The sequence below is a fragment of the Vanessa tameamea genome, chromosome 29 (assembly GCF_037043105.1).
Source record: "Vanessa tameamea isolate UH-Manoa-2023 chromosome 29, ilVanTame1 primary haplotype, whole genome shotgun sequence".
Classification (NCBI taxonomy): Eukaryota; Metazoa; Arthropoda; class Insecta; order Lepidoptera; family Nymphalidae; genus Vanessa; species Vanessa tameamea.
The window spans coordinates 1632169-1657948 of record NC_087337.1 but is presented as its reverse complement, the minus strand read 5'-3'; the positions used below and the strand labels follow the sequence as shown (position 1 = coordinate 1657948).

Here is a 25780-nt window from a genome sequence, read left to right as displayed (position 1 = left end):
AGAAAATTAATGAAAGTGTCCCATCTTAAAAGTAATTATTTAAAACAATAGAGTTAATATAAGAATATATTTTGGGTATCGTCTAATAACTGTAGCTTTTATCACTTTAAATTATTCTTAAGTAGGTACCATACAGTACAAATTTCGTGAATATAATGCATTAGCGTCATAATGAGAACTGTAGCTTCGTTGTATTTTGTGCCGTTATCAATAAAAACATTATACTCCTAACTGCAAACACTGCGATCAATACTTTACGCTAAATACTGGTACGGCTATACTTGCGACTTCTTTGAACTTTGCCGCATATGTAGCATTGACTTAAGAATTGAATGTAGAAGCATTTTAAGTGAAATTTCAATATTTTTAGAGACAAAGATAGGTTTAATTTTTTCGTTATCTGAATATAAATATATATTCAGACAAATATAAAAATATAAAGATAATATCACAAAATATATATTTAATTTGGCATAAACGACTGAACATTACTTAATATAATATTTTACGATATTATTTCAGTACTATTTTGGCACATATTTATTAATTAAAAAAAATCTATAATAACTTATAATTAAAACTTTTCATTATCTTCTATCAAAAACATTATTACAGCAACGAAACGTCATTTCAAATGCATGAAAATAACAAAGATGGCTGAAGAACAGGTGAGTATCAAAATATTACATTTTTTTGACGATTTTAACATAATTGAAGGTTCAAAATCTGTGAGATTGAAATTTATTAGATGGACATTTAATACCATTTACAATTTTAAAATAAATTTCTTACAAAAACATATTTTGCACCCGAATGTTTTTGTGATTCTTTGACTGCGTATTTGTGTGAATTGGGGCGTTTTTACATATTAACAATTGATTTTATATGAAAGTGATTCTTAAAACAATATCTTTAATGACTGAAATTTATTTATAATTAATTTATACGCCGGCTGTTTGGTTAGATTTCTGTGTTGACAGTTTTCCTACCCTTGAAATATTTGAACGAGTAAACATTGCGATATTTTGGTGGTTAAAGTATCATTTAAATATTATTATGAACATTTCCTTAAGATGTAGAAAAATCACTTAAAACTGTCCTAGATACTGTCTTTTACGCGTTTAATAATATTGCTCATATAATATATCTTTGTATATACTATCATAAAAATTCAATGTTAAATTTAGAAAGTTATACAAATAATTATTTTTCCGAACGATATATATATTGATTTTATGTGTTTTTACTGTGTCAGGTATAATTTATTTTGTTCATAATTAGTTAGATAACTAATAAAACAGTCATAACCCACATACTGCCACAATGTTAATGTTATTTTAATTAACACATTAAAATGGATATAAGAGTCTGATGAAATACAGTTTTTTAAGGATATTATTCTATTTTGCATGAATAGAAAGCTGTATATTCAATTTTATAATAAAATAATTGCTCAATATTATAATAAAATAATGAAAGTCTATTCTAGCCTAAGACTCGTCACATGATAATGAGATTAATATACAAAACAAACTGTCTTTACATATAAAATTGTCTCATAAGAAGCACCAACGTTACAATACCGTGATAGGATTTAATCACCAACTGACAAGGTGCACAAAATTGTAGCTGGCATTGCTATTTCGAGTATCAATTTATTTTTAGATGAGCTGATAATTGTATACGACAGAAATATTCACAATTCCCAGCTTCAAGTTTCTACCGACAGCACAAATACAGGAATTAAGGAAAATGGACATTCATTCTCTAGCCTCATACGAGCTCTGTGACCGGTGTTGCTTAAAAGTTTCCTAGTTATATTTCTCTTTATAACTGAAAAGGATTTAAAGTAAATGCAAATTATCAACATGTAAAACCTTAATGATCCTTCTAAGATAATGTCGTATAAAATTAATTTTGACTACACATATTTCTTAAGACAGCGACTTGGTCGTAACAAACAAACACTATATACAATACTTACATATGTATATATGTATAATTATGCATATAATCAAACAAGATTTATAAGTGAATATTATTTTCAATTGATGATTGATAGTTCTCTACTTTATTAATTTCTTTCTCTCTCAAATCTATTCTTTACCTAAGGTTGCCTGAAAGAGATCACCCTCTCAGCAATAAGACCTTTTCACCTTTTTTTACTATACGTATACAATAAAGTATATCCTGTTCCCTTCTCCTAACTTTTTATCTGTAAAATAGTCTAGCTACCTAAATAGCCTACCCTAAATCTTTAAATATTAAAACCATATGGTTTGAGACAGGTAACTGTGGCTTCCAAGTGACGAAATATACAGTCGTATCTAATTTAACTATACTTCATTCAAGCATGCTCTTACGAGCACTTTAGAATGATCATATTACAAAATTAAATTGAAGGTACCACAGATTCAGATTATTTCTACCGAAACAAACCGGCAAGGAACTCGGTAGTTAATTTTTCTGGTTGTTAATTAAATCAATTGGAATAGTAAAATTTGGTTGCGACTTGCATAATATGTTAAAGTGAATCTCTGTACACTTATAAAAGTGGTAACAGTATATAGAGAATTACGATTGCCAGTTAAATTACAGTTCATGCTGACTGATCATTTTGGCTCGCTGAATTCTCTAGGATATGCAAATTATTCATATTGGTACGTTTCGTTTCATATCTACCTTCTAGTCAATGTAAGTAAGCTAGGTACTAGAGCAATATGTTGTATAATTTTTAAAGTGTAGACAGCAATTTAAGTCCAGCCACCGCCCGAAGACTGCCACTGTAATATGTGACCAATTTCATCACCAAAGCACCGCCAACTTTGGGAACCAAGTTTTATGTCCTGCCTGTAGTTACACTGTCTCACTCATCCTTCCAACAAGAACACAATAATACAGAGTATCGATGATTGGTTGTATCGGAGAGTGATGGCTATTTATCTCTACCAACTAAATAATTTATATGGATTTTAAATTTTATTTATTTTATAGATTGGAAGCAGTCCTCTTCCTTACAGTAAAAGGGAACTATCATTGCTATTATACAATATTATATATTTTCATATATGTATATATAATATATATATATATATATCCTGTTCGTTTGCCACCTATGACATAAAAAAAAAAAAAATTGTATAAAGGTCATTATTTAATTCTCTATGGGATTGTATGTAGTCTGAGCTATTGTTTAAACGTGCGAAATTGTAACCAGTAGTTAGTAGGCTTACTTAGTGCGGAGTTATTGGATGTTCTGTAACAATGTTAATCTTTCATGTTAATTTTTGTTTTATTCATAAATAAATATTTATGAATGTAGTTCGTGGCTAGTGCCAGGCACGAGCCTAGAATTGAGGCTTAATTTTACTTCGCATCATGTTTACTAAACTACTATAAATACTCTTACTACGAGGGCTTTTTTGAAAATACATATCTTGTGACATACACTTTTGTAACCATAAAATTATCTTGTTTATAAATAACTAGTGGTCGCCCGCAGCTTAGCGTTTTAGTCATCAGGTTTTAGGCATAAAAAGGTACCATCATCACTCCTAGGTTCCTTGGAGTTCAAACATGCCTTCTACCAAGTGTCATCAAATGAAAGTCAGTCATCAGTGGTTTGGACAATTGGAAAGAGAAGCAGAAAGACTCTTACTTTCGCATTTATAATATTAATATAGATTTCGAAATTGTAGAATTAGTGGTACTCAGAGCCACAGGAGGACTTGGAACATTGGATTTAAGCGCATTGGAAGCTCCCAATAATTTGTAAACATTTATGGAATTTGGTGAAAACACTTTTTCTGTTAACAGTGAAAAATTAAATTGATGTAATTATTTTTGATAGAACGTACGTTGCTCTCCCCAAAATCCATGGTATCTTAATGTATACCATTGGACCGTTCCACCTCTTTGATATGTAATCATCAATCAAAATCAAATCAAATGTCGTCCGAATATCAGATGTCATCGATTTGATGTTGACGGGTAACAGTTTTCACCATTTAGACAGCTATGAATATCGTTTTGATACGTCAATGCATTCAAAATACGATTGGTACGTGAAAGCTTGAATGCTTGAGAATGAGTACGATAACAATAAACGCGTGAAACATCCGTCCTGTCTCTCTTTATCTTAAAGGTAACCAGTCTGTGAGAAAGAGATGAAACGAATGTAAAACCGATTTCCATATCATATTTGTCTCATCTTCCATTGTGTGAAAGACACAAACCGTACATATAAAGTTGAACAAAGACAGAGCGACATCTAAATTCGGACGGATATAAATGGGATATCGCCCATGACTAGCATGAAGTTATTCAATATTAAATCTATTTTTTTTTCAGGAGGTGATCCAAATAGAGCTTCTATGTAAACAGCTCTATGAATCTCAAGATCAGGCTCTGAGGGATCGAGCTGAGATTGCTGTTGTCGTATTTCAGGTGAATTATAGATAATTTTTCAATTCAAGGACGAAAAACGTTAAATATGTTACAACTCGCCACCGGTAGATGGCGTTAATTACATTTTTCACAATTCTGAATCACGCAGGATAGATTTAAAGTCTGGAAACTTTGCACAGTGACACTTGAGAACCCGTATTGAATCTTATGATTTCGTATTTTTTCGCCTAACTTTAGAGATTTGATATAAATCGCAAGAGATCTCCCGGGACTCCGCTGAATATGGGAGGTTCCACAAGGTTCTTTTGTTGTTCCGTGTCTCTTCCTCGTTTATATAAATGACTTGCTATTTGAAATAGTCCTGTTAATACGTAGTAAAGCTTTTTTATAAATAAAAAATTGTGTACAGGTCTCTGAGTATATACATTATACATATGTATTTATATAAAGCATATGTTGTGTCTGATTTCCTGATGTCGTTAAAACCTTTTTTGGATGAATAAAGACTCCAAAGACATGAAATTAACGCTTGTCACGTCAATAGTCAGATTCTAAAGCGGGTGTAACTGCGAAAAGCAGCTCGTTATATAATATATTAAATACTAAAACTGCTATAAGTTTTACGTTTTTTTTTCCAGGAATCCCCGGACACTCTAAGCAAATGTCAGGCACTCCTCGAAAGAGCGGACTCGAGCTATTCCCAGCTGCTAGCGGCAACAACACTATCGAAGCTCGTAAGCAGGTGTGTGGCGGGTACTCAGTGTCGTAAACTTACAGAAAACGAATAATCTTCATAATAAATAATGTTTGTATGTAAATCATTCATCGGATCGTGATGAATCTGAGCGTCTGGCCCAAAACTAGAACAAGATTTAAATTCCATGTTTGTCCTTCAATACAAACATGAAATGTGGACACCGTTAATGTATCACTTTTGGCCAAGAAGACACTTCTCATGAGGAGATATTCGACCACGTTGAAGTTTTTCCTACTTCACCTACAAGCTCTATAAACTATAACTTGAGATATTCCAGTTTTAATACTAACTTATATATGATATTGAGTTTGTGTGTTTGTTACGCTATTGCGTCTAAACTATTTATTGGAAAAGTTTTATTGGAAAACTATTCAACTGATCATTATGAAATTTTGCATAAACGGTGTCAGGGATACAGAAAACCACATAACCTATACACTGTCCCCCCCCACACCCCCTTTAGGCGAATATTAGTTCACCTATAATAAACCCAACTTTGGATATCAGCAAGTCTACTACCGACTGACTTACCAACATCACTCGGAGGTCCAAGTTCGTTGTCACTATAGGCAAAGGTTTAAGGATCCGAAAATTTTAACCGGCAGACTGTCCTAGTCGAATTTGTAGACTGTACTTTCTGAATCCTGTTTGTTTATGTTGTAATTATTATTATTATTACAGGTCAACGACCAGCCTGTCCGTCCAGCAACGGTTGTATATACGTAATTATATCCTCAATTACCTCGCAACGAGGCCGAAACTTGCAAATTTTGTTGTACAGGTATGATTTATTAATATGTATAATTATAATTTTAATAAAAGAAATATTGACTGTTTTAAATAATTAAAAATGAACACTCTGCTTACATCGCTGCTTAACAAATAGTGACCGAATTAGTTTTATAATGAATATCGGTAACTACTGAGTCTCTTGCCGGTTTTTATCGATATAATCTATTTATCGAACCGGTAGTAACTCACGTTGAATGTGATGATTCAAAATTTTGATTCTGTCAATAATTTATCATTCCAGGCGCTCGTATCACTGTTTGCGAGGATCACGAAACTGGGATGGTTCGATATGGTCAAAGAGGAGCTGGTCTTCCACAGTGTCATGAACGATGTATCCAGTTTCTTGCAGGTGAGGGTTGCTCTGTATATATATTGGCTCGCTTCAGAGTTTCGAATCGTCTCAACTTTTAATTTTGAGTCAGTCTTGAAGACGGAACAATGTCTGCTGTTAATAAATAAATGTTAATAAATAATGTATACATAAAGATGAATAATATCTCACAGGGTCCAGCGGAAATGTGCACGATCGGAGTACAGTTGCTTTCGCAGCTGGTGGTCGAAATGAACCAGGTGTCGGAGGCGGACGCCAGCAGATCCCTCGCGAAGCACAGGAAGATCGCGTCGTCTTTCAGGTTGGTCGAGTTATATCCTTGAATACTGTTAATTCATCTCGTGATTCCGTAACGGAAGTCTGCGCGAGGAAGGTTTCTCGTATCCATCAAAACCGCAGTACGGATAGCAAAAACATTTTTTATTATAGTTCGTATAGGGCATGCAGCTACTCGCCGTACGCTGGTATGTCGGTATAAAATAAAAATAAATAGCCTCGGTCGCAGCCTCGTACTAACGCAGCTACCGCGCGGCGCAGGGACACGCAGCTGTTCGAGACGTTCCGGCTGGCGTGCTCGCTGCTGGGCGCGGCGCGCGGGGAGGCGCTGGGCGCGCAGCCCGCGCTGCTGGCGGCGCTGCTGCGCCTGGCGCACAACTGCCTCACCTTCGACTTCATCGGCACCACGAGCGACGAGTCGTCGGACGACCTGTGCACCGTGCAGATCCCCACGTCGTGGCGGCCCACGTTCCTGGAGGCGGGCACGCTGGAGCTGTTCTTCTCGCTGTACCACGGCGGCGGGGCGGGCGCGCCGGCGCTGGCGCTGGCCTGCCTCGTGCAGCTGGCCTCCGTGCGCCGCTCGCTCTTCTGCAACAGCGAGCGCGCCAAGTTCCTCAACCGCCTCGCCGCCGGCGTCATGCGCATCCTGGAGGACACGCAGGTGGGTCGCCCTGAGCGAGCGCAGTGTGTCTGCAAATGCAGTATATACAACGACGTAATTAAAAATAAAACATTTTATTAACTTTCAGGGCCTAACCGACGCGACTAACTACCATGAGTTCTGTCGTCTGCTGGCGCGACTCAAGTCCAATTATCAGCTCGGAGAACTGGTGATGGTCGAGAGCTACCCGAGGCTCATAGAATTAGTTGCAAAATTCACCATACAAAGTTTACAGGTACCGTATAATGATTAAGTCTTACTGTTGACCTGTACAGAAAACATTATAGTGCATGCTCAGTACCATTTACACTGTGAACCAGTATCAGCTTAATATATATATTTTTTATCATGATATAGATTGGCGGACTAGCAAATGGGCAACCTGATGATGTAAGTGGTCACCTATGCCCATAGACGATGGCGCTGTAAGAAATATTAAGCGTTCGTTGCATCGCCAATGCGCCACCAACATTGGGAGCTCAGATGTTATGTCCCCTGGGCCTATAATTACACTGGCTCACTTACGCTCCATTTGGCGCCAAAATGATGAAACCTTATTCAAATTAATTTTTTTAATGACAAATAGTTACCGATCTTCTGTGTGCAGCTATCGTCCCATAATCACCGGGACGAAAATCTATTAATATATTAATATATAAGATTATTCTTATAAGGATTCGTGCAAAGTTGTCTTGGTGGGCACGTATTCTACAGCCAAACGGCTGTGCTGATTATTATTGTGTTTTGGTTTGGGATGGCAAGGGATGTAACATCTTAATTCTCCTAAAGCTGGTGTTAACTGTAACGGATAGTTAATATTTCTGACCGTGCCTATGGGCAGTGGGGACCACTTCCCACCAGCCAGCCACTTGGCGGTCTGACTATTATATATATAAAAATATATATTGTATGTTTCATTAGACCGTTCAGTAAATAAATTTAAAAGTGTATTGTGTGTTGTGCACTGACACGCCTGGGCTCGCTGCGCGCAGATGTGGCAGTTCGCGCCCAACTCGGTGCACTACCTGCTGTCGCTGTGGCAGCGCATGGTGGCGTCGGTGCCGTACGTGAAGGCGTCGGAGCCGCACCTGCTGGACGCCTACGCGCCCGGCGTCACGGCCGCCTACGTCGCCTCGCGCCTCGACTCCGTGCCCATCCTCGTCAGGTGCGACCCCCCCCCCCCCCCTCCTGCCACCCGCTCGATCCTCACGAGACGCTCTCGTGTCAGATAGTTATTGCTAGGAACTTCTTTGCTAACGCTCCCTCGAGTACTGTCAATTAGGTTTATTTTGACACAGTTCCACGCAATTCTGATAGGGCACACACAGATTTGAAGTAACTTGAAATATGCCGATTATAACATTGGCCGATTAGTCTGTTGTACAGACTCCGACTAGTTGGCCTCTTTTTGCTTCGCTCGGGTCAGTCAGTTACTTTTAATTAAAGTGAAAGAGTTTAAGATAATTAAAATTAAGCTTCAGAGAATTAAGATTTAATTATTTCAAAAATAAAGTCTCGCATATGGAACATCGAGAAATATATTTAATAAAAGGAGCCAGTCAGTCTACTACGAATGCGGCCGGATAGTAGTCGGTACACATTTAAAAATAACTATTCTCCTAATTAATGAAACCCTAAACTGCTGCAACTCAGGAGCGGCAAAGTTGAAATGATCGAATCCATTCCAGAGAAGGTCTCGAGGACCCCCTGGACGAGATCGGCACGGTGCAGCAGCAGCTGGAGCAGGTGTCGGTGATCGGTCGCTGCGAGTACGCCAAGACGTGCCAGCTGCTGGTGGCGCACTTCGACCGCGCCGCCGCCGCCTACAGCGTGGAGACCAACCCGCAGCAGCTGCTCGTGCTGCAGGGTGAGCCCGCCTCCCGTCCAACGGCGGGCAGGGGAGCACACGCACACACACAAAAGCGAATGCAAATAGCCGTCAATTCGTCAATAATTGATAATTATTGTATCAGCACTTTTGTTTCGCACTACCAGGAATTTGTATTCACTTTTGTTGTTTCACTTTATTGTTGCAAGCGCTCCAACTGCCTTTAGTTTTACAATCTGAGACGATCTCACGATGCTTTATAATACGAGACACGAGTAAATAATAATAATAATAGTCATTTAAGGCCAAGGCCTTTACATGATTTCCGGAGCAGGAGAGAGTATGGAGACAAAAACTCTATAGCATTTACATGACCTCCATGTATCAGATGACTTTTCGCTACATGATAGCATGAAATACATATTGAAATAAACTCCAAAGCTTCTCGAAGACATTTACAGGCTGACCCTACTGATATGAAGTAATTACTATTGGACTTATTTAAGTTGTACAATACTGTAGTACATTATTTTGATCTATCTCGTAGGGTTCAGCGTTTGCAATGTAACCGCAATAAAATGTTTTTATTTACATCACTTTAGAAACCTCTAGAGTTATCAGTGTTTCTCTAATAAATTATGCGTGTATTATACATCCTATTCCAATCGAAGTAGGAATAAAGATAAACAAACCTTAGATTTACGTATTTCATGCGATTCGCTAATAACTCGGCTATATTGTGCACTACTGAGAGTTTATGATCAATATATCTTTATTTATAATACAACACTGTTCCATTTAACTACTTATATAAACTTTAATTTTACTTGTAAAATTCCGATAACAGTTGCGTCGACGTTCAAAATTTCATTTTTCGCAAATCCATAGTGAATATCATAGATTAATCAAGCTCTCGACCAATGATGTCGCGTCAATTTGCTGTCAAATATTGTTTTTATTTGGCTTTTTTCCTGTTATGGTTGGAATACAGTCTATATTATATAAACCGTCTTCTTGAATCACTATATCTATTAAAAAACGCATCAAAATCCATTGCGTTTTAAATATCTAAGCATACTTAGAGACATACAGACAACGGGAAGCGACTTTGTTTTATACTATGTAATATTTTATGTATTAGTGTGTGTATTATATGAAGATGTGTGTCATGTTACTGTATATACTCGTGTGATGTACTCCAGCAACTTACCTTGATTATATGTTATAATATATCTTATAATGGTACCTTTCCCTACATATTGAAGACCCAGCTTCAAGTAAATAGGAACGTCAAATAATTAACAATATTTAATATAATTTACAATATATATATATATATTTCCGCTCTTCAACCCAGATTAACAATTCCCATGTCGAATTCAAAAATATTCTTCCTCTACTTTTATTATAAAAATGTCAAACCAAATAGTATTCATCACATTTATATAATTCTGTGATTGAATATAACTCAATGGCTAAAAGCTATACAACCTTAAATGATTATTTATAAATATTTTATATAAAATAATTTATAGGCTTACAGTATATATCAATGCACTGATAGCGTACGGAACTAGATTTTATTTCCCTTGTTTAAAAGGAATGGCAAATTAACCATAAAGGTGGTATTATGTGACTTTTTACATCGTTAGACGACCCTTAAACCAATTATTCGAATGTAGTATTTTCTAATGTTGCATGAAATTATAATGTGTCTCCTTGTCTCAGGTCAGCTGACGTGGCTGGTGTACATCATCGGAGCCGCCATCGGGGGCCGCGCCTCAGTCAACACGAGCGACGAGAACGACGCCATGGACGGGGAGCTCGTGTGTCGCGTGCTGCGGCTCATGGACCTCACGGACTCCAGGCTCGCCTCGGTGAGCCTTATGAGTTGAGATTGTCGGGAAATGGAAGCCCAGTGGGAGATCCGATGGGGGCTCAGTTTGGCCATACTGGCTGACAGTAAAGGTGACTCATTTGAACCATTATTGTGTTGGATTATGACGATGTTAGAATCGTGAAGACGCTATGTTTAGGTATGAGGTAAGGAGCGGGGAGGGATACGAGGGGTTTTATTTGTTTGGAGCTATATAAATGGACCGCAGACGTCTTTTCACTTCGGACTAACGAAACATGTTTGCCAAGAGGCGCCCTTCAAACGGGAACACAACAAAACTAAGTATTGCTGCATGCGATAGAGTATATGCTGAGTGTGGTACCTACTCAGACTTACATAAGCCCTACCACCAAGTAGATGGATAAATGAACTTAATTAAAAATGCAGTTTTTTTTTTTTTTGTTGTTAGATTTTAATAACTGAATTGTGATTTCCAGGGTGGTTGCGAAAAACTGGAGCTCGCTATGATGTCGTTCTTCGAGGCGTTCCGTAAGATATACGTCGGCGAGCAAGTACAGAAGAACAGCAAGGTGTACGGGCGTCTGAGCGAAGTGCTCGGACTGAACGATGAGAGTCAGCTGTTGAGTGTCATCATGAGGAAGATGTGAGTGACGTTTACTTTTTTTTTTTTTTTTATAAAATAGGTGGCAAACGTGGAGGAGGCTCACCTGATGGAAAGTGACTACCACCGCCCATGGACATCTGCAACACCGGGGGGCTTGCAGGTGCGTTGCCGGCCTTTCAGGAAAGAGTACGCTCTTTTCTTGAAGGATACTATGTTCGATTGGCTGTTTTTATTTATACAGTGTACCGTTGACGTCATCGCATTAAATGATACGACGATTAATACTCGGCTTATAAAATTTTGAAAAAACAAATAGACGAATAATAAAAAAAAAAATGAGAACGGAAAGTAATAAATACTAAACTAACTTTGAAAATGGTGTCCATTTGTAAAATTAGTTCAATATCCTGTAAAAACGGTAGCCGCTCCCCCGCTCCCCGCACAGTCCCCTTTGACTTCAGCCGGCAGTTATTATTAGGGTTATCATTTAATGCGTTGACGTCACAGGCACATTGTACAACACTGGTAGGACGGTGCTTGGTCGCTTTATGGTAGTCAACCCTCATAGATATTGCTATTTGATAGAAATATATTGATTATTTGATAGAAACAGTGACGAAAATAATGAACAAGAGAAATTGGTAACACTAGTGTTACCCAAGTGTTGCCAAGTTAATTAATATTTCATAAAACACAGGGCCGGACTCAAAAAAAAAAATCTTTATATATTTGTGTTTTTATATAAATGTTTTATGTAGTGTTATGCCAGGTGGGGTAGCTAAGCTGTTAAAGTTTTTAATGTATTCCAATTATATTTCCAGAATAACAAACCTTAAGTACTGGGGAGGTTCGGAAGCTATCATATCGAAGACCCTCTCGCTCCTCAGCGACCTCAGCGGCGGGTACTCCTGTGTGAGGAAACTAGTCAAGTTGGAAGAGGTCCAGTTCATGTTGACGCATCACACGGTTAGTACACATAATATCATCTAGGAATAGTCTATTTGACAATGCGAAAAATAAAGTGTCAATTATTGTAATCAGTATATTTTATGATTTTAAAAATGGTTATTTATCAACGAAAGTTGAAAATAATAATTAATTTATTCAAAAATTCATTAATAAAAATTGCATTTTTGTTTAAACGTTTGTCACGTGACACAAAACGGTCCTGATTGGTCGGGTTTATGATGACATCACTTGCTTGTTAACCTCGTTTGTCTACTGTATGTGGATTATATGTGCCACAGAGTACAATTCAGGCAAGTGACGTCACCGACCCCATTGCAGCGCCATACTGTCAAAGTAGCGTTTCAGCGCGCTATTTAAATATGGAATTTTTATTTTGATATTTTTTAAACTTTTACTGGGTTCTTTAACCTCTACTAAATAATATAGAATGGATTTTAAAAACCAGTCAAATAGCCTATTACATCATCACAATGGCAGTACATGGCAGATACTTGAAGGTGGTTCGTGATATAGGCCCTTGCTTTCATTGCAGTGAGTTTGGTATTGTATATGATGAGGTTCACCTATTCAGGTCACGGCGATCAATCTCAAGGGCGACCAGCCAACTAAGCAGGACATTTCATAGTTCACAAGTGTGTACGCAAATACAGGTGTACTATATTCTCTCGATCTCATGATCCGATGGGACGGCAACTCCGACACGACCGGAAAGAGTTCAGGCGCTGGATGAACGGCTTTACGTGTGTACCGAGACGCGGGAGTGTACGCACTTCAAAATTACAGACTCGACCTCGGGTTGAAACCAGAATTACTCGGATAGAGAAGAACTCGGATATTGTGGCCCTATATCTACTTACTAGATCAACGCGCCAAGTGAGGTCGTTTAATCGATACGCTCTCACATCTTAGTTAGTCAATTTGACGTACACGTTGTCAATGGTGCAGAAAATCTGATAAAAAGTACCTTTGACAACGACCTCCCCCCCCCCCCATGCGCGGCGTTAATCGCTCTACTAATAAGTTCGCCGTCCGCCGCCCACAGGCCGAGCACTTCCCGTTCCTGGGCGTGGGCGTGGGCACGGCGAAGATGCGGTGCCGCAGCCGCCTGTACAACGCGCTGGGCCGCCTGCTCATGGTGGAGCTGGGCGAGGACGAGGACCGCTTCCACGCCTTCATGATGCCGCTCACCGGTACGCTATATACCTATCTGATGGAAGACTCCATGTTTCATTACACATTCCAATGTAAAGCACAGGCGCAAAGGGCATAACGTCAAATGGTTCACATTTCATACGGTGCCAATGTATATAGGCAGTGGTGACCACTCACGATCAATTGCCATCAAAACATAATGATCTTATTTTTTTACCACCGAAAATTTTAGTAACTATCCTCAAATTCTATGAATGTCATCGACAGCGGCGTTCGAGAGCCTGCTGGTGCTTCTGGGCCCGGGAGACAACGTGTACGCGTCAGAGGACGCAAAGAAGACGTACATCGGACTCGCCAGGGACCTCCGCGGGCTGGCGTTCGCGTTCAACACTAAGACGACCTACATGATGCTCTTCGATTGGATGTAAATAATCACATTAACTATCTGAACTTAATTGGAAAACGTCATGTTCGAATATAAAGTCTCTGTGTCCGTTAGCTACCCGGTGTACCTGAAGTTGGTGCTCCGCGGGGTGGAGCTGTGGTACACGGAGCCCGCGCTGACGACTCCGGCGCTGAAGCTGGCGGCCGAGCTGGCGCAGAACAGAAACCAGCGTCTCCAGTTCGACGTCAGCTCGCCCAACGGCATCCTACTCTTCAGGGAGCTCTCCAACATTATATGTGCATATGGTGAGAGACAATATTGAGAATGAATACTATCCCCCCCCCTCTACTATTGGTACTTTGTATAAACAATCGTTGGAGGGGTGAGTTAGCTAGTATAACATTTTCCGAGATGGCCCATCGATTAGAAAGCATTAAACCACTGAATGAATCTCGTGCTCGGCGGGGAAGAAAACAGCGTGAGGATACCTGCACGTTTAGGAGTAAAATTACAAGACCCCACATTAGAGCAACTGTTCTCATCGACAATAGAGATCTTCGACTAGCGTGTGGTGACGTGGTGATATCTTATATATTATATAGCGTAAGCCGATTTTTGTCCCAGTGATTATGGTACGATAGCTGCATATAAAATTATATGGTCTCATTTCGGTGAGCTCCAGCCGTAGACGTGCAGAAAATTAAATAGGATTCTTGATGGCATTTTACTAGATTGTTGTATATGTAAATGTATAAGAAAAAATGAAAAACGTAAACAAAATTAAATTGATTTCGACAAATTCCTCTTCTAACCGAACTAATGTACAATTTGATTTAAAAAAAAAAATCAAAAAGGTTCATAATTTTAGCGCCAAATGTAGATGAATGACTTGTAGACATGTGTATGTGTGTGTGTGTGTATGACAATGAAATTAAATCAAAACAAAATCTCCGTTTTTGTTGGTAGAGAGCAGTGCTATGGCCGTATACGAAAAAAAAAAAAAATGTAAAACGTGCGAACAGACGTCGTCAGTTTACAATTAAATTAAAACAAACCTGTCGTAGTTTTCGAAATTTGTAAAAAACTGTTAAATTAATGCTAAGTTTCGCCTGCGATGGACTAGTTTCTTTAAGCATTTCTATGTTTTTTTTTCCAGGTAGCAGAATATTGACAGTCGACGTGAATAAAAAGCAAATGTACGCGATGAAGCTGAAGGGCATATCGCTGTGTTTCACGATACTGAAGGCGGCTCTGTGCGGGAACTACGCTAACTTCGGCGTGTTCAGGTAACGCTTTGCTGACTCGAGTTTTCGTGATCAAGTCCTGACCGATTACGGACATAGCAGTATTTGTTCATGAGATACGTTCAACTGTGTATAAACAGATTTTGATACTCATAATAAATATTATACACTAGCTGCGCCCGCGACTACGTGCGCGTTTGAATTTTAAACGTTTATTTTAAACGAAAGTTATTGTTGTAGCCCAAGTTACTCCTTATTACATCAGCTATCTGACGGTGAGAGTCCCGTCAGAATTCGTCCAGCCGTTGCAGAGATTAGCCGGAACAAACAGACAGACAGTCAATGTCCAGCGAAGCGGGCGGGTGACAGCTAGTACGTTTATATATGTTCTAATTTCAGATTATACGGAGACGAAGCGCTAGACAACGCTTTGAACATGTTCGCGAAGTTACTGTTAAGTATACCGCAGAGCGATTTATTGGTGAGTATTAAAGTTTATATTTAAAAGTAAACTTTTGAAACAATGACATATATATACTAACAGTATTTAAAACGGGATATTTACCATGTTTTTTATTTTTATTTGGTGGAGCTCGATATCTCGTGAACAAGACATACGTAGATAATGTCGAAATATAGAGCTCCACCAAAAATATAAAAAATAACCATGTTCATTTAAAATCTTAAATAAAATATATATCTATACTTATAAAATCTCCCGACCTACTGATTCATCATAGCCGAGCGTAAACTATTAAAGTTAGGCCCATGAAATTTTGTGAGTAGGTTCGTTTTATTGAGAGAATAATAAATAAGGAAGGAATTTTGGAATTTCTAACCCTGAATGGGTGAAAGTTTGTATAGGAGTCTATCAATTTTTAAGTCAGAAACGTGAAACTTTACTTTTGGGTAACTGATTAAATAATGAGTGGATACGATTTTAGGCGTTTCCTCATAAATATATATATCGAGTCAAATATTTAATTATATAATATTTTATAATTGTGAAGTGTTAGTGTCACTGCTAAAATTAGTATTGATAAATAAACGAAATATAACATAATATTAAACACACTCACTCTAATTATTTGTTCACGTGTTTCCAGGACTACCCGAAGCTGTCGCAGACGTACTACGTGCTGCTGGAGCGGCTGGCGCAGGACCACATGCCGTTCCTGGCGTCGCTGCAGCCCGACGTCACGCTCTACATCCTCGCCTCCATCTCCGAGGGGCTCACGGCGCTCGGTGAGACCGACAGACAAACGTGTTCCTGGTTTTAACCTTCCTTTGCATCGTCAATGCACCACCAAACATGGGAACTAAGATATTACGTCCCTTGTAATTACACTGGCTCACTCACTGGTATCGCTGTTTGGAGATAGATGATGAGTTGGTGGTACCTGCCTAAGCAAGCTCAACCCCCAAGTATTACTATTCCGTTGTATTGGGATTGAGTTGAATTATTGATCTATGAATCGTTCTCAGATACAAGCGTGTGTACGGGATGCTGCGCGACGCTGGACCACATCGTGACGTATCTCTTCAAGCAGCTCGTACAGAAGTGTAAGATTTTCTTTTATATATACATACGGAAACACCAAGCGCTCATAATCCAATATGAAGGCTAAACCGACAAGACAGGAAATAGTCCAGGCGCCTGGCGCAGGACCAACGCCTTTTGTGCTTTCCTAGGCGCGGGATTGTAAATACTGCCGATGTCGTGCTACTACTTTATATGAACCTGACCTCTGTGGTTCCAACTCAGGACCTAAGAATCAAAATCTACTTTATTCAAACAGGTGTAATTCCTGTAGTTTAAGATGACAAAATAATATCACGTTTGATAATAATTCTCCAACAAATATATTTTTCAATAACCTCCAGTCATCTCATTGTTTCTCGTGACAGATCAATCTTTTTAAAAAAAAAATAAGTATGTATATGTGCCAGTCTTAGTCTGCCAAATAAAATAGTATCAATTAAAGTTGAACAAATTATTAAACAAATAATTATAACAATAATTCTATAAGTAAATATTATTTTATTCCATCATATCGAGATTATCATTGTTATATGTCACGATAGTCGACCTCAATTCAATCGAAAAATAAAGAATTTCATTTGTGCTCAATTCTAATCACACGGCTTATCTTATTAATTATTATTTATTATATAATAGTTTAAAAAATGTATTGTATTTCTTATTTTTAATTATAATGCTTATGTTTAATTCATATTTTCAATAATTATATCGTATAATATGATAATGCATGGTGAGACTACCTGTAAGTAGGAGAACTTTTGCCGAGATATTTTTGAAATGTCATTTTTTATTTTTTATTTTGGATGTGATATTGTATCTACTGTTGGTTGTCCTAATGAAAATAAAATAAAGTACAAAATAATGTTAAATAAATAGTATGGATTATAATTATTGTATATAATAATGTGATATAATTTATTATGACATCCTATGATGGAACACCGTGTTGGAGCCTAGGGCTAGTCGCTACACAGGCTTTTAGAAGCACCTTTGAGTGGTCATTTCATGGAATTGTATTAAATGTAAACCAGCCCAAGAACAAGACGGTGTGATTTGTACTGAACTTATAATGAGTTAATTATATAATTGTATTTAATTAATGTAATGTATATACATAATCAAATATCGGATTAGTTTAATTACTGTGATTCTTGCAGGTGCTTCTCGGTAGAATCTACCGAACCGGTTGCTTCACTTTTAATATAGTTTTGTAATTGATTTTGTTGCAGCAAGTAATAAGGTGCCGAACCCGAGACAGCCGCCTCCGGAGACGAGCAACATGTTCATCGAGGTGTTACAGCGACGGCCCGAGATCATGCAGCAGCTGCTGGCCACTGTGAGTGATCACGTCATTAACCTGCACATACAAAGACCACTTACGATCATATGTCAAAATTATCATTTCACGAACTAGACAGTTTAACATACAAAAATTTAATTGTATATGGTTACAACGGTAAGTACTGAAATTCTTTCTGATTATTCTTGAAAGATATTCATGTTTAATCTAAACTCGTAAATTTACGATTTAGAACTGATGGGATTGGGCGAAAATAACTAGGGATTAAATTGGTATACTGAGATTTGCCCTCTGAGCAGCGTGGTGGAATAAGCCAAACCTTCTCCTCAAAGGGAGAGGAGGCCTTAGCCCAGCAGTGGGAAATTTACAGGCTGCTAATGTAATTGAGGTTTATTTGTAATCCTGTTAGCACAGTACAGCAGTTGACACAAGTGAGTGAATATAATACGACCGGACAGAATGACGCTAGCGCGGCATAGACAGTGGCTCCAGCTGGTGAGCTATTTAGACAACTAAGACAATTTACATTGTTTGGTTTATACTAGTTCTAACGAGAACAGCTTAGTTCCTAGGAAATGTCCTTTTTTTTGTTTGGTCATACTTGCCATTTTGGTCCAAATTAAAGTTGAAGAAAAAAAATTTTTTTTAATTAATTTTACAATAATAATTTAGAATTGACTTATTAAGTGGTCTGACATAAATTTCACATCTCGTAATCGTTTTTTTCCAGGTGCTGAATGTGGTGATGTTCGAGGAGCGCTGCAACCAGTGGTCCATGTCGCGGCCGCTGCTGGGGCTGGTGCTGCTGAACGAGGAGCACTTCGGACGCCTCCGAGCGGAGCTGATCGCGCAGCAGCCGCGAGACAAGCAGGCGCAGCTCGCGCACTGGTTCAACGGACTCATGCAGGGTATCGAGAGGAATCTGCTCTCTAAGAACCGTGACCGGTGAGACCCCACTAGATCCTTTTTATTTATTTTTTATGATATAGGTTGGTGGACTAGCAAATGGGCCACCTGATGGTGAGTGGTCGCCATCGCCTATAGACAATGGCGCTGTAAGATATATTAACCATTCTTTATGCACGATCAACCTTGGGAACTAAGATGTTATGTCCCTTGTGCCTGTAGTTACACTGGCTATGGAGGTTTAATGTTAGTATTTGTACAACTAGACTAGTGTCACTCCAACGATAGTGATTTTAATTCACTATTTTCCCAAAAAACACGAAATATCTATAGCTGTTAACGTTGAATGAGTGCCAGTCGTACACGACTGTTGTTTTTACCAGTATTAAGCCATCAAAAATTTAATTTTATGCCAAGAAAACGTGTTTATTTTGCTGAAAGATATTTTTCGTGGCTTTTCATTGGGAAAATTGTATATTTTGAAGTACTCTTTCCGACATATTATCACCGTAATGATTTTCAATTCCAGATTCACGCAGAACCTGTCGATGTTCAGGCGGGACATAAACGATTTATTAAAGGGCAGCTCCGTCGTGACGTCATCGGTGAACGACATGATGACGTCGTAACCAACACAGATTATCTCGCATGCGCTGTGATCGCGACGAAACTGATACAGCCTTAAGGCTCAGCACAACACTAGTGCACAATATTGTGATGTTCGTGCCAAAATGTGGTATTTGAATTGTCGATCTTATTTTTGAAACAGATAAATAATTATGGCTGTATATTTATTTACCGTAGCGTTGTTTTTTTTTTTTTTTTTTTTAATATTTTAAACATTGAACTATTTTGTAAATTTAAATTTCGATTCTAAGTATAGTTATTGTAATGCAATCGTAATTTGAAACTGTAATGGACTATTTTATTTTATTGTAATTTAAATTTAGAATAAAATATTTTTAACACAAATCGCAGACAAATAAATATGTTTTAATAAATTTAAATTAAGTATATTGCAAATGATACAAATACCACATTTTGTCTGTGTTTATTTATAACTGATAAAGTTGATAGCGAATTCATTCTATCCCACTAGTGGGCATCCAGTCTAAGTTGTATGTAGTTTAACGAGAATGTTCCAATTTAAATATATAAACAGCCGTTTTAGTAAATACGTGTTTGATATAGACTAAGGAACTAAAGAGCTAATGTCTGTAGTGTTGTACGACGAGCGTTTACTGAATAGTTATTGAATCTGTGTGATTATTTTTTGTCTACGGTCACAGATAACTTACTATACGAACATCATTCATTCATTATAAAGGCTAAAGTAACTCTGTCTGTTGCTCGTTCAAGATCAAAGTACTGAACCGAATTTGATGTAATCTGCAAGGAAGCCTGAACTCCGAGTGAGGCCGTGATCTACTTTCTATGCCTAACGGCTAACGAGCGAGCACCTAAACGCGAACGAAACCGATTGCGACGACAAGTTTATTATATTTTTTATCTTTGACGTGAATAGATTGATATCTATATCTTGGACGTGTAAAATTACAAAGTTACATACGAGATTATAAAGCGGAAATCATATTATATACTAAAACCTTCTCCGAAACGCGTTGCATCTTCTGGTGTAAGTTTTATATCGGTTTAGTATATTAACAAAACATTTCAACATTTATTTATATTGTCATTTGTGGAATGATTTAGTGCTAGTAGTGTGTACACCGGTTTTTCATGGGTACGCCACTCCGAGGTCCCGAGTTCGATTCCCGGCCGAGTCGATGTAGAAAAAGTTCATTAGTTTTCTATGTTGTCTCGGGTCTGGGTGTTTGTGGTGCCGTCGTTACTTCTGATTTCCATAACACAAGTGCTTTAGCTACTTACATTGGGATCAGAGTGATGTATGTGATGTTGTCCAATAATTATAAAAAAAAAAAAAATTATTGACTTTGCGGACTCGACTTGGTGTTACGAGCGTATCCTTAATTTTCTTTTCTATATATATTGGAATCCAATAAGGAGTAAAGTTAAACAAACCTTAGATTTACATATGACATATAATTTGCTGATGGTTCCGCTGTATTGCGCCACAAAAAGTTCTCTGTCAGTATCGTCTTTATTTATAATACAACACTATTACACTTAACTACTTATGTCAACTTCAATTTCACTTCCAAAGATCCTATAAAACCTTCGTCGACGTTCATAATGAGTATCATAGACTATTCAAGCTCTCGACCAATGATATCGCGTCATTTCAAGGTCAAAGTTCTTTACTCTTCTGACTTATTGCATTTAAATGATCAATATTATTGTCTATCAACAAACGTTTTGATTGGATCGCTTTCGTTAAACTACTTGTAACGTATGTACGATATTCGAGTGATTACGATGTGCTTTTTTTTTGTTTTAAACTGGGACGGTGTAGATTTGTCTGCTATCTGAGTTCGTATAGGATGAGAGCTTGGGGGTGATTTTATGTCGTACATTTTAATGTAATATTTCAGGGGTTTTTTTTATTATGATATTACTTTTCGTTCGTACTTTATAGTAAGTGTTGGTTGAATTCGTTGTGAACGGTACCGCAAAAGTTTTGAAATTAAATTACGATCAAGAATTCAGAAACTACTCGAATGAAATCAGTAAAAAAAAGTCCAGTCAAATGTTAAAACGTCGTAAGTGACAAAAATCTTTGTTTAATAAACGACCTAACGCTTCGCTTACTTAAGGTAACTCATTCCGAAACGTCGGAAGCCCTCTCCATATCGTCCCAGTTAAATCAAGCCGGCTTCGATCCCACGTCACAAATATATCAAAACAAATCCTGTCTGTATGTCTGTCGTTTGTTCGAAATAACTACTGTAATATTGAAACCAAAAAATGTGTCACTTTTCGAAATGTATATATCTTTCGATTTTAACGTAGCTGAACATCCTGTATATCATTTAAATAATAAATGGATTTTTATATATATAAGTTTAAACTAGAGATGAGATGTCTATACTTTACTGGGTTTTAAAAACCAATTCGTTTCGAAGTTTGTCCGCTTGGACTGAAATTTTTTTTTTATGGTGAACTCATGGTAATTGTAGACGGGGTCGTTTTTACAATAATTGGTTTCGTCACGGAACTGCTAAACCACAATGTTCGATTTTCAATGTAAGTATTTTTAATTTCGGCAACGATCAACAAATGTTGCCATTTGCGAAATACTTTGCTATTGTATTTTAATTCTTTTATTTGGGGATATTGTTATTGGGGCAGCGAATCCATCTGGGTATACAACACCCATTCATCAGATCCACCGTTTAACAGCGATACTTGGTAACGTTGTGTTCCGGTTTGAAGGGTGATTGAGCCAGTACAAGGCACGAGGGACTGAACTTTGCCAGTCTGCCCTAAATGTATAAAAAAAAAACGAATTTACTTCACTCAAATTGGAATTGGCATGTATATCTCATCCCTAGTTCAAACGCCTTTAAACCGACTCAGTTAATTCATTTACAGTTGTTATTGGCAATTTTGTTAATATTTCTGGCATAGCTAAATAATAATTGGCGTGCCAGTCATATAGTACGACTATATACTCACATTGAAATGTAAATAATTTTTATCAATATGAATTAAATTTTAAGCATATACGGTTAATCCTAAATGTTGATTAGTCTAAGCTGTTTCGGAGTTTTATGTAACAAACGGACGGACGAACGCGTCTACGGTTAATCTCGGTGTTGTGTTAATGTCGCATTTTCACTATGAATAGTTTATTTGACAGTATTTTGATTTAACGTTTACTTCGTAAAGAAATAAAAGCGCCAGAGGTGGATGTTTTTTTGGATATGACATACGGTTGTTGAAAATTGGAGGAGTTGTGGGATATTTGGTTGGCAGATCTTATCCCTACTTGTTGTTAAGTAGCTGCTTCAAAAATGTTGATATGTATGACGAGTTCCGTACATACAATCGATAGTTCTTGAAATTATTTTGCAGATTCTATTGTTATAGCATGCTCTTTACATATAAGACCCCATCGTGGGTTTACTTTGGTTGTTTTCGAATTTAAAACTAAATGACAGTTTACATGGTTCAATCAATTTTTCAATTCAAATTTTTTTGTATATTCTTGAAAGATTTTTAGGTAAGTTATCAACATGCAAACATAACATCCTACTATTCGTATATATAATAATAATAAAAATATAGGTATGAATGAAATTCTATCGTTCTAAGTGAAAAACGTGTTATAATAAATTCGATATTGTTTTTCGTTTTATTTCATATGTAAATAGTACGGCAAGTTATTAAATGTTAGAGAACGTCAAAATAGAATGTGTGAGCTGTGAGTGGATCGCATGTCGGTGAACGTGTCGATATTTCGGTTATATGTCGAAATTTTCGCGCCATTTTTTTGACAGTTGACATGTCACCTTTTGACAGATAGAATATAAAGAGGTTTTAATAGCGATTGATTATTTTTTTATCGATTGGCGTTTCTTTTATATTGTGATTTGTATGAGTTTTATTATGACGTTTGTATGTTTGTTAAGTTGGATTGCATACGGTATTTGTTTTAAAGAGATCGTAAATTCGTTTAAATTGAAGATGAGGCCCGCATCACTACACTAAGTTTCTCTACGACGTTTAATCTGTTTTTAAAGTGATCAGAATATTTGTAAGACGTACAGTAGGGTGACACTGAAACGTTGAAAATGTTCGGACTCAGGACGGATTCATTTTTTATTTACGATTTAAAATAGATAGACAGACAGGCAAGCAGACCACTTGATGGTATTTGGTCATCGCCCGTATACATTGTCATTGTAAGAAATATTAATGATCGTACATTGTCGCGCGCCTAACCTTGAGAACTAAGATGTTATATCCCTTGTGTCTGTAGTTACCAACTCACTGCCCTTCAAATCACGCCAATATTTAGTTCTGCTGTTTGGCGGTAGGGTATTGAGGAATATAAGCAATATATTAATATTATATTAATATATTATATTTTAATGAATATAGGCCGGCAACGCACCTGCAAGCCCCCGGTGTTGCAGATGTCCATGGGCGGTGGTAGTCATTTTCCATCAGGTGAGCCTCCTGCTCGTTTGCCACCTATGACATAAAAAAAGCAGCTCTAAGTGTATGCACGCGACGGCGGCTTGTTACTCTGAATCTGCTGAGCACAACCGCGACGTTGGACGTGACAATGGACACTCGCGCGAATTTTACGGATAGGGTGTCCTATCTAATGCAGTCCGAACTAGTGAGACTCTACCGTTCGTCAGCGTAAGGAATTGTATAGTTAAGTAAGTTTCCTATGCAAGAGAGATCCATATCCGGAAATGTGTTATTTTGTAGGAACTCACTTCGTATGTCACACGTGAAATGTCGAAAACTGTCTTCGGTGATATATTGATACGTGTTTAAATGTCGCGTATCGCTTTGGCATTTCATGGTCGCGTCCTGCTGTGAAATTCGAGTTTGGTCACACAGAATAGTTCTACATGGGGGAATATACTTTATTAAACAGCAGTGATGTCTGTTTCGTAAACGTATCGCTCTAACGGTTTGTCTTAAAAAATATTTTTGTTTCAATCACTTTTGTTTCAGTCGTTTCGTTTCGAGTCATTTCGGAACAGTAAAAAATACAAACGATTTTGTTCTCGACAAGATTCAAATTCATCTCTGCTGTTTAGTAGAAGTTAAAATGTTGGGGAATTCATTGAACTCGTCGAAGTTTCTTAACTATATTCCAATGGCAGGGGATTAAAGATAAACAAACCTTAGACTTGCGTGTTCCAATCGGTTTGCTAACAGCTCTGCTATGCACGCTACGAACAGTTCTTGATTGATATATTTTTATTTATAATACAAAATTCCTATAAACTACTTATATCCGATTCAATTTACCTACAAACCACAGATTATAAAGATCTCGACCAATCGTCAGTTCAAGGTCACGGTTTACTTAACTTTAATCCTGTCATTGGAGTCGACTATGTGTAATTTATGATATATTTAACCTTAGGCCGGTGAGTCAGTACGAACACAGTCAGCGCGTCAGTCACTGAGACTATGATAGTTATATAATGTTGTTTATAATTTAAGTTTGACCGGTTTCCTATATTATGTGGTATGATTGAACGGTGTTGTAAATAGTTGAATAAATTGTGATTTGTACAAAGAGTTGTGCCGTTTTACTCATTTTGATGATTCACACTAGTTGCCCTTATCTGGCCTCGCTTGCACTAAAGCTGAGCTGAAGGCGAAGATCGCCAGTTCCAAAGATGCGCCTGCAAACGTGCCTGAACGGAGGAATTCTCTTCCTGATCTGTATCTGATTCGCTTGCTCATGTTCGGGATACGATGTTAGTCGATATATTTTTTTTATCTTAAGTACTATAAGACACTTGTAGGCTTATTTAAGAACTTAATTAAAAATCAAAATATACTTTATTTGAGTAGAAGTTCACAAGTATCGTCATTATATAATCATTTTACAAGATAATTTCAAATGTGACGCTGCTAACGGTACCAACGGCGTGTTGAACACGCAAACAGACAATAAACTCAGTATAATACATTAATATGTATTATTAACGCGATTGTGTTTTGTTTAGTTGCTATATAGACTAGATACTGATATACCCTCATAGAACATTTTTTCACGCTGTTGTGAAACCTTCATAAAGGAAACCAGGCACGAATGAGGGAAGATCAAAATTTTTTAATAAAAAAATAAAAAACCATTTGCATACAAT

The 25780-nt window shown here is 37.5% G+C and overlaps 2 protein-coding genes across 2 annotated transcripts in view; one reads left to right on the top strand and one right to left on the bottom strand.

Moving 5' to 3' along the window:
* LOC113395897 (hemolin-like) overlaps positions 1 to 25780 on the bottom strand; it is a 284073-nt gene that overhangs the window by 128710 nt on the left and 129583 nt on the right. The gene's annotated exons all lie outside the window — the stretch shown is intronic.
* On the top strand, positions 624 to 19827 carry LOC113395876 (exportin-7-A). Its single transcript, XM_026633594.2, has 23 exons — positions 624 to 668; positions 4351 to 4446; positions 5046 to 5149; positions 5846 to 5945; positions 6198 to 6305; positions 6461 to 6588; positions 6825 to 7224; positions 7313 to 7459; positions 8217 to 8389; positions 8913 to 9091; positions 10781 to 10929; positions 11387 to 11553; positions 12336 to 12480; positions 13526 to 13673; positions 13903 to 14059; positions 14135 to 14325; positions 15177 to 15306; positions 15664 to 15745; positions 16371 to 16509; positions 16750 to 16827; positions 18037 to 18143; positions 18838 to 19052; positions 19543 to 19827. Exons 1-23 carry the CDS (start codon positions 639 to 641, stop codon positions 19640 to 19642), a joined length of 3273 nt encoding a protein of 1090 aa, XP_026489379.1. The 5' UTR covers positions 624 to 638; the 3' UTR covers positions 19643 to 19827.